Genomic DNA, 9,444 nt, shown 5'->3' with positions numbered 1-9,444 from the left:
TTTTCTTTGAGCTTTTGTGCATGATATTTGGATCAGAAGAAATTAGAGGCAATGTAAGTCTGGCTGTAGTCAAATGGTAAGACATCTTTGATCATTTTTGCCATTATTCCAGTTTTATGTACGTCTGAACACACGTTCTGGCACAATACATGAAAAAAAAAGAGAGGAAAACCTCCATGCCCTTTTGCAGATAACAGAACTGCAATGCGAGATTTGTTTTCTTGAGACAGAGGCAAAAGACATGCACATCCATTAATTAAGGAGAATAGAGTTTGCGTTACATGCAGCCATGATTACAACGGTAGCATATGTTGTTTTTTTAATTTACTGTTTATCCGGTAGCAGTTGAGCTCGGGATCAGCCAGAAATTACAGGCCATACCATGTCTTTCTGATGGAAGACAAAAAGAATGACATTCACAATCCTGTACACCACCGGTACTTCTAGCACTAGAGTTTACAAACTTGGCTGTCGAGAACTGATCAACAAAAGTCAGGTTGACCTGTGGATGTCAAGCACCTGTGCCACATCCTGCTGTTTGGATCGACAAGCCTTGGCGTCTTGATAACTTCAGGTATTGGCAGGTAAACGTTATGCGTGTTGCATATTCCGGTTGTGATGCCGCTAAACCCTGCAAAGGCGCCATGAACCTGCAAGGTTCAATCAGGGACCAATGCTCATCTCAGAGAACAGAAAACACAAAAACTTGTTGCGTGACACAGGCAGATCGAGAGAAACGGCGTCTTACAGCATTCTGACCGAGCACCGTGCACAGGATGGCATCAGACGCATTGGCACGCACGGCGCGGAGCATGTACGTAGGGTCGATGTACTTCACATCAGAGTGGACGTTTATCTCTCTGAAATGAGACTTGATCTGTGGCATGGCATTGGTTAAGTTAAATGTTGTGTCATTCACAGCACCTACATCATGGTGAAGAACACCTAATGATATGGACCAACCTTCTGTTGAAGGTGCACACCGATATCACTGAGAACCATGTTCCCTGAAGCATCAGTTGCGTTCGACTTCTGCAAATATTCCTGGAAACACATCGTACTATCTCTCACATAATAATTCTTGTAACAGAACAGAATATTGTATGTCTCAATTGATGCACACACGGGCCCATCCCTAAGTCAAGAGATCCTTGGTAAATCACTCCTCATGCTGGCAGTTAAGCTTCCCAAGAAATTGATCTTGTATGTTATAATGTTAAGGTAATCTTACCTGCCCAGCACCTTCGGCGACACACATGAGAGCAAACCCCTTGGTCTCTATCAAGTGCTCAAGGTGCCGAAGAACTCCGTTCGGTCCATCAAGGGTGAATGGTACCTTCATTTGGATTTCCACGTGTTAAATCAATCAGAGGAGAGGGATATAGTGAGTTGGAAGGGCATACACAGCACAAGTTAAAGAGTTTGATACCTCAGGTATCAGGCAAATGTCGACTTGCCCGCTTGACAGGGAAGCATGCATTGTGATAAATCCGCTGCTTCTTCCCATCAGCTTCACCAATCCGATGCCATGAAATGCGGAATGTGCCTAACCATAGAGCGTGAACCACAAATATAGTTTTAATTTGAGGGGCAACCAATACGACAATACATTCTATTGTCCGCTTGCAGATATGTACGCATGAGATGAGAGTCTGAGAGGTTGCTAAAATGAATCACCTCAATATATGCGGAGTTGATAGCTCTTTGTGCTGCCTCCACTGCAGTATCAAATCCAAATGTCTTGTCCATCAGTAGTATGTCATTGTCAATTGTTTTTGGGACACCAATAATCGACACTTTTAGTTTTCTCTTCCGGCACTAATTTTCACCAAAAGAAACAGTCAGACATAAGTACGCAACCTTCCACCCATACATACTGATCCCTAATTCCACAATCCATGCTACTATGTCGTAGTTGAGCGAGACCAAAAAATGTTTCTGGTACAATCTAGTCTAGGAGCTGAAGGAAAGACATGTCTTGCTCTGACGCAAGGAAGATATAAATCAACATACCTCGCCATGTATAGCATCAGCTCCAGCATGAGTTCCATTTCCACCTAGTACAAAGAGCATGTCAAGCCTCCTGGCCTGAATGTGGATTGCAGAAATCAAGTCAGTATGTCTTTAACGTACCACCTTGTAGTAAACATATTTTTGCAGCATACCGGAATTGCATGTACATGCCTGGATGCTGTCGACAATGTCTGAAATACTTGCCCCGCCACGAGACACTCCTAAGAAGCTGCCACCAGCAAGATTGATATTTTGGACGACATGTCTATTAAGCTGGGTGAAGTAAAAGAGCCACAAACTTACATCAGGATGGTTATCAGTGTTTCCAGATTACTTTATAATGTACAAAGAATTCTTACCGGCACTTCCGCTAAATGGTCTTCAAAAAATCCGCGGAAACCATGCTGTATCCCAACAATGTTTTTCACTCCGTATTTTTCAAGCGTAAGCACAATCTACAAGACTCAAGAGTGAAAGCACGGCACCGTTCAAAATTGGGAATTGTGTTTTCTTCAAGAGATTTTTCAGAAGATATAATAATAAGGTACTATTAATCTTTTATTTATCGGTGCAGACAGTCAGAGATCAACTCATCAAGTTCTAGTCTACCTGCCGGATGACATCGTTGAGACCAGGGCAAAGTCCGCCACAAGTTACAATTCCAGCCTTTACGCACTGAGGCTCAAAATATATTTGTTTACGTGGGCCTGCCCGGTGCACCCTGGAAAAGACATGAGTTTGTGTGAGCTCGGAAAATAATTTGGCACAAGTAAACACTAGAAATTTGCAGAGTGTTTGTCACCATTGTTCAACCCAGCTGCAATCAGGATCAATGCATTCAGCTCCAGCAGACGTTGGCGAGGCAAACTTGATAACCTGAAGAATCAAGAACTTTGTAATGAGAGATATTATTGCATTTACCTTGATGCTGCACACATGGACATTACAATTGAGGTCTATCATACACATTTACTAATAGCCAAAGTGCAAAAAAAAGGCAGCATGCTACATTTATGTTAAAAGTTGAAACTATATTCAGACAGCCAAAGAAACTATTCAAGTAATTGATGGGGAGTTTGATCTATGTCTAGTATTTTGATCACTCAATGATGAAGCATACCTTCAAAAGTGCTCTGTCGTCGTCATTAACATAGCCGTTCCATGACTCTTCCAAAGAACCATCAACATTCTCCAGAGGGGTCCTGTTGTGGACAAAGCAAACATCAGAAAAATCCTAAAGAGATCTAGTTTGATCACCAACAGCATAGATCAAGACAAATGCATTAGACAGAAATGCAAGGCAAAATTTGTCACCTGCTCTTGAGAGAAAATGTTGTTGGCCTCGACTCCACATCAATTATGTCTGTCAAATGCGGCAAACTGAACCGCCTATCAAAATCCTCTTGGAATTGATTCTTCCAATTCGGATTCGAAAAGTCCAGTTTCGGGCGATCCATGGACATGGCTCTGACGACCAAGTGACCTGTAGCTCTTGATTTATTTCCATATCCAATAGTACATTGCAAGCCATTGCACCGGGGCATCACAGAACTGAGTTGCCTCTGACTTGAAGTGATTATGCCAGCATAGTCCACCGGCGATGCTAGAGCCATGGTTTCTTTGCCTGTGAGACAGGTCCTATCTTGCCATCAGTAACAGATGATGATAACAGATTGTAAATCGGGCGTTCACAGATTTTCCAACAGCAACTCAACTGTAGAATAGGAAAAGGCAAGAATCCCCCTTCACTACAGGGGAGGGGACAAAGTAAGCAGCTGAAAGTTTTTGCTCCTTGTATTTTTGAACAAGTTGTCATATGCACAGCCTCACAAAAAAAGGTGTTATTTATCTGGGTGCTAGTAGAAAGCAACAGAACATGTGAAACCATGGTGGAGCAACAGGACAAATCATGTGAGTAGGGGGTAGGGGTTTCTCTTTTGGCAGGGAAAAGGAGAGATTTTTTTTTCTCGGATCATCGACAGTCGACATCACCCGCCAACCATCGCGATTTTATATCTAAGTAAAATACAGACGTACCTAACCCCGACAGAAGCAAGGGAAATCACCATGATCGAATTGCAGGAAACGCACCTCTCTTGGACTTGCTGTGCAGGCGCCGGCGGAGAGGAAGGCACACGCCGGCGGAAGTGGTCGAGGAGAGTTGGGAAAGTGGCGGCCGAGGCACGCACGTGTTATAGAATCGGAATAAGGGAGAGGAAGCAGAGGCGGCGGCGTATTTGATGCGGGCGTCGCCGTCTCGGATTCTTTGGAGAACGGGGAGAAAGAGAGGAGAGCGGAGACCGCGATGAGAACCAGGAGGATTTTTCTTTTTCGGAAACGTTAACGCCCACACGTGTGGGCGTTCATCATCCCGACCACACGCAAGCATCTTCGTTGGCAACTTTGTGCACGAATCTTGAAACAAACCGGCCGGTTTTCTGTGCCACGTAGGACGAGGCGCGTGTGCGGTGTGCGAGTCAGTTCGCCCGCACGTTGGTTGCCATCCCGCGGTCGGCGGTTGCCACTCGGAGGCGTGCGGTGGAACTGCTATGCGCCCGCACGCCACCTTCCGACCGCGGTTGTCGTCAAACACGTCGCACACCTCTGCCCCCTCTCCCTCACGGTTCCATTTACTCACCCGCACCGCAGTTACTGGCATAACCCTCTCGCATTTCAAACCACTGGAGGAGAAGGCGAGGGGAGAAGGCGACGGCGGAGGCGGAAGAATCGACGGTGTTCGCGGCCGTCGGTGGTGCTCGCCGGAACGGAGCGGCTTCGCCGGAGCGCCTGCGGGTTGAAGGTAATGCTCGCTACAACTCTCGCAATCCCTTCCTACATTTCCCCCCTTTCCTCCCAGTTCGATTTCTCGATCGAGATTCGTAGAGATTCAGGCGATTCGGCGATGCTCGGCGTTCCCGCCGGCGCAGAAGTCGTCTGCTAGCCGTTTTTGGCGGCACTGGGCAGTTTCGTCGGCGCCGCGACGACGGCATCGTCGGTGTGGTTATGCCTGTTCGGAGGCACGCACTAGTCTTGCATATGGATTGGCAGGTGTCTCCCGGTTTGTTTGATGTGCATTGGTTTGAATTTGTGTTTGCAGTCAGTTCGTGGGAGAATTTTGAGGGTGAATTTGAAGTCGCGGTAGTTGCCATTGAACCCTAGATCTAGTTAGTTGGGTTTTGAAACTGTAGTATGAGGCGAACTTGGTAGTTTGATTAACTATCATGATTGTGTGGCAACTAACTCCCTGAACAAATGTGATAGTTGCCACAAACGTGTTTTCCCTTTGCGGCAACAAATTACTGAAATGACTGTGATAGTTGCAACATATAAGCTTTCGCATGGGGCAACTATTTTTATTGAATGACTATGATAGTTGCCACACACACGCTCTTCCATGTGGCAACTAAATTTGCTGAATTACTGTGATAGTAGCCATGAACGTGCTTTTTCATTGTGGCATCTAATTTTTCTGAATGATTTGTGATAGTTACCACACTGTGATAGTTGCCATAATCGGTAGTCAATGCAGTTTCAGCACCCAACTGCACTGGACGGCAACTAATGTGCACTTCAAGTGTGCCTCTTGCCACTTGGATAGTATATTCATGTGGCAAATAGAATGTGAGCACACTATTTGTTGCCATTCTGCAGATAAGACAGTGTGGCAAATTGGCTGCATAATGTGGCAACCAAGTTTGCATATCAATTGTGTCAGATGTCATACATATGCTTTGCATGTGGAAACCAAGTTTGCATATACAACGACTTTGTGATATCTGATCACACTGTGGCAATTTTTAGGTTCTTGATTAGATGTGGTTTCATCGATTTGTTGTAGTATGTGTTGCATTTCAGCACGACATTTTCACCCTAGCACATTTCTGCCGCTGAACAAGTGGCATTTGATTGGTGTACTTTTAGGACAGTGTGTGAGCTGCCACATCTTAGTTTTTGTGATGTGGAAGATTCTGTGACTTTCTATCATACTATCTTGGGCTAACATGGCAACTTCAACATTTTTTGTTTTCAAGTGCATTTACCATATGTACACTTTTTTTACCTGATAATGCAACCAACGTGCTTACTTGCCACGTTTATGTTTTCGACAATCATAGGAGGGGTGCGTGTGTGTTCATGTTATTTTTTCTGCATTCACTAGTTGACATTTTCTGTTAGGTGGCAACTGCTTACCTCTTGCATTTTTCATTTCCACCATGACAATTTGGTCTGTTCCTATCTCAACAGAACAGCTCGTGGCGATCATCAAAATGATGATGATGATTTCATGGATCCACCACAGCGTAATCGGGCAACTAGACGGAGACAAGAGGGTGATGAGGTAAATGTTCACACCCCCTCCTCATGCTTTATGTTACTGGTTGGCACCTCGAGCTTGCAGTCGTCTGTCATGAACTAAAATTTCATGACATTGCAAAACATGGCAACAACTGATCACTTCTTGTCTGTTTTTTGCAGAAGAAGAAACATATTCGCAACAGAGTCTCCCAAGAACGTCTGACTGTGTTGACTGACAAATTCACCGACGATCAGAAGGGGGCTGCTGCTGAGATGGGTATGCAGTCTATGATGGTTGTCCGGTGCATGAACCTTGTCAACCCTGTATGCGACTGGCTTGGTGAGATCTACGAGCCCGCCTCCAGGGAATTCGTGATTCCGGGACGTGGAAGACTTCCGTTGAACGAGGAATCCGTGTTCTGCACTTTGGGTGTGCCTCGTGGACATATCAAAGTCCCGTACGAGAACAATGAGGTCGAGGAAGCGCTGTTCCCCCGTTTGTTTCCTGGGTCGGAATCCATGCCGAACACGTCTGCAGTGGCAGATTCGCTGCAGGTCATGACGATGCATGGAGATGTTTTCAAGATGAAGCTACTCATGTACCTCATCTCAGCTGTTTTCGCGCCGACCACCTCTCTTCTCCCAAGCAACAAATGCTTCCCCATCCTGGTGAATGATCCATCTTTACTATTTTATTTTCCTTCAATCTTTTGGCTCCGATGTCATGTGTAAAGTTAGTGACAGCTAGTGTTTTTGATGTTTTTCTCCATTTGATTTCTGATGCGGCAACCTTTTTGCCCTGAAATTTTGTGTGGTGCAGGCGGATCTGAAAAATGTGAAGAACATGAATTGGTGTAAGTTTATTGCCGACTTCCTCCACAATGCATTCGCAAGCAAGATGTACCAAAAGGGTTGTCGACTGCATTTAATGGTATTTTTTTACCAGTTCTTTCTGTGAACTCTGTTTTATAACACACTTTTATTCATGCATGGCAACCTGATCATAACAAGATGGCAACTGCCATAATGACAATATGGCAACTGTCATAATGACAATATGGCAACTGCCATCATATTAGTATGGCAACTGTTATCACACTATAATGGCAACTGCCATCTTAGCAATATGACAATTGCCATCACACTATGATGGCAACTAGCACATACAGAAGGCAACTTCTTCTTTTTATTCCATTATTTTCATGCACATCAACTTGATTATCATGGGAACATAGATTATCCTGTTTTTTTAACTACAAAGTACCCATGATGGCAACTGATATTTCTTTCTTTGTAAAATTGTTTTAAATCAGCTCATGTATGTCGACTGTCTTGATCTGTCCACCGTGGATTTCACTGGGGTAGGAGGCCCGCCGCCTACGCACAAGTTTGCTGTTTCTGCATGGACTATCAACGCTGTCAAGGCTGTGCTTGCCGCAGACAGGGTAACTGATACCAAATATGGAAAACTGCAGGTTAGTTTTGGTTTCTCTCTCCACATGGCATGCTTACAAATTTGACATGAGGCAACCGTCCGTGGTTCATAAGGGATGACTACCTTTTGTTATTCATGGTTGTCTGCGTATTGTATCCATGTTTCACTCCACATGGGAACTCTTTCATTCGTGCGGAAACTTACCTTCTATATCTTACATCCTCGCTATTTTTTTTGTTTTTTCTAGCTGATGGCCAAGCATGCTATAGACTACAGCGTGTTTGGGGGGCCTCAAAACTTTGGAAAGTGGATGGACGTGCACTCAGCTCCGTCTTGCCCTACTGAGGTAATCAAAATATCTACATCTATGCTTTGCTGTGGATTATTTGTTGATGTCGCGCAAGTGACTGCAATATGGGTGGTTGTTGATGCTTCTTGTTTCGTGCACAGGCGAGGGCACCTGTTAAGCATCTAATTGGGCAGTTTGCATCCGGAATGACCGGCTTGCTCGGGAAGTTGGTTGAGGGTTGGATGTCCCTCAGTGGCTCTGATAGCGACGCGGTTGCGAGGCAGTTCACTTCATTTGTCCCAGAACGTACACATCGGCCAACCGGTTGCCGTGGCCGGTATGACTACAACAGTTCCCAAGAGCCCGGTGACACACAAGATGATCTAGATGGAGACGCTGGCCTCAGGAAGGATGACGACGATGACATGGAGAATGTGCAACAGGACACCGATGATGATGAACATGCTAAAGTTCGCGCAGGTGGTAACAAGGGAAAGGATGCAACAGATGTCCCCCCACCGGAGAAAGTCAAAGAACATACGGCTGCGAGAGGCGAGGGGGTGTTGCCATCAAGGAGGTGGAGGGCTCTAGAGGATGTTGGGCAGGGTTCTCTTGGCAAGAGGTCCAGGACCGATCCTGTAGCTGCCAGGAGGAGGTTCGACTTTAATTTTAGTTTTTTGCTGTGTCTATTTTCTTGGAACAGTCTCATCCATTTCTTGCACTTGTTTTTTGTCAAGCGCGGCAATGAGTTTGTTGTCTGACAATTGCCACCTTTCTTTCCCTCAATCTCATATGTGCAGCGAGCCGACCGCTGGTGGACGAGCAATTACGAAGAAACAGGCGCCAACGCCAACCCATGTTTCTGCTCGCTTGAACAAAGGTGCCCCCATTGCCGGTGACACCCCTTCCACCAGGTCTTCTCCTCGTACGACGATGACCAACACCGGGGATCCTGTCGTGTTGCCAGACCTGAGGAAGCCAGTCAAGAAGTAGGTTTCTCCATGTGCTTTCATTGACATAGTGCTATCTTGATTTTCTAATGCAACTGTTCAGCTTGTCACATGGTCTTCTGTCATCGTCCCCCACGCGGCAACTGCTGTTTTTTCCAAATGGTTTCTTCCTTCATTTTTAAGTGTATGGCAACTCCTATTGGTTTTTACATGGCAACTGGCATCTAGGACAAATGGCAACTCTTATTGTACCTAATGGCAACTGCCATCTTTACCGTTGGCTTGTCAGCTCATCCCACACCTAGGTTTGAAATTGCATTCATGGCAGATCAGACATTTTTATCATTCTTCAAGTTGGCTAACATGGCAACTGCTGCTGGATGGCAACTGCTAATTATGACACATGGCAACTCACGTTCCCCTTACATGGCAACTACCAGCTTTTCCACTTGTTTTTCATC

At 45.3% G+C, this 9,444-nt stretch overlaps 1 protein-coding gene across 2 annotated transcripts; it reads right to left on the bottom strand.

Annotated features, from left to right (window-relative positions):
- Positions 1–229: 229 nt before the first annotated feature.
- LOC119307858 (ATP-dependent 6-phosphofructokinase 5, chloroplastic-like) lies at positions 230–4,308 on the bottom strand. Of its 2 annotated transcripts, none has more exons than XM_037583945.1 (14): positions 4,105–4,308; positions 3,328–3,637; positions 3,134–3,215; positions 2,816–2,889; positions 2,623–2,734; positions 2,373–2,468; positions 2,185–2,286; positions 2,014–2,088; positions 1,678–1,818; positions 1,430–1,546; positions 1,232–1,336; positions 964–1,044; positions 749–877; positions 230–650 (listed from the first exon to the last, which is right to left on the bottom strand). In XM_037583945.1, the coding sequence occupies exons 2-14, from the start codon at positions 3,624–3,626 to the stop codon at positions 483–485; spliced, it is 1,581 nt and encodes a 526-aa protein (XP_037439842.1). In that variant the 5' UTR covers positions 3,627–3,637; positions 4,105–4,308; the 3' UTR covers positions 230–482. The 2 variants fall into 2 exon arrangements, with proteins under 2 accessions (XP_037439842.1, XP_037439843.1); XM_037583946.1 differs by lacking the exon at positions 4,105–4,308 and adding an exon at positions 4,051–4,068.
- Between the last annotated feature and the right edge of the window lie 5,136 nt (positions 4,309–9,444).

Source organism: Triticum dicoccoides, chromosome 5B (assembly GCF_002162155.2).
Source record: "Triticum dicoccoides isolate Atlit2015 ecotype Zavitan chromosome 5B, WEW_v2.0, whole genome shotgun sequence".
In the NCBI taxonomy this organism is placed as follows: Eukaryota; Viridiplantae; Streptophyta; class Magnoliopsida; order Poales; family Poaceae; genus Triticum; species Triticum dicoccoides.
The sequence above is the reverse complement of the archived record's forward strand: the minus strand, read 5'-3'. Positions and strand labels throughout refer to the sequence as shown.

What these genes read in the sequence shown, in the direction of transcription:
- LOC119307858 (XM_037583945.1), bottom strand. Translation starts at nt 3,626, where the DNA reads ATGGCTCTAGCATCGCCGGTGGACTATGCTGGCATAATCACTTCAAGT. An exon ending in ACATTTTCTCTCAAGAGCAG is followed by an intron (nt 3,216 to 3,327) that starts GTGACAAATTTT and finishes TGTCCACAACAG; the next exon opens with GACCCCTCTGGAGAATGTTG. An exon ending in CGGTGCTCGGTCAGAATGCT is followed by an intron (nt 651 to 748) that starts GTAAGACGCCGT and finishes TGAACCTTGCAG; the next exon opens with GTTCATGGCGCCTTTGCAGG.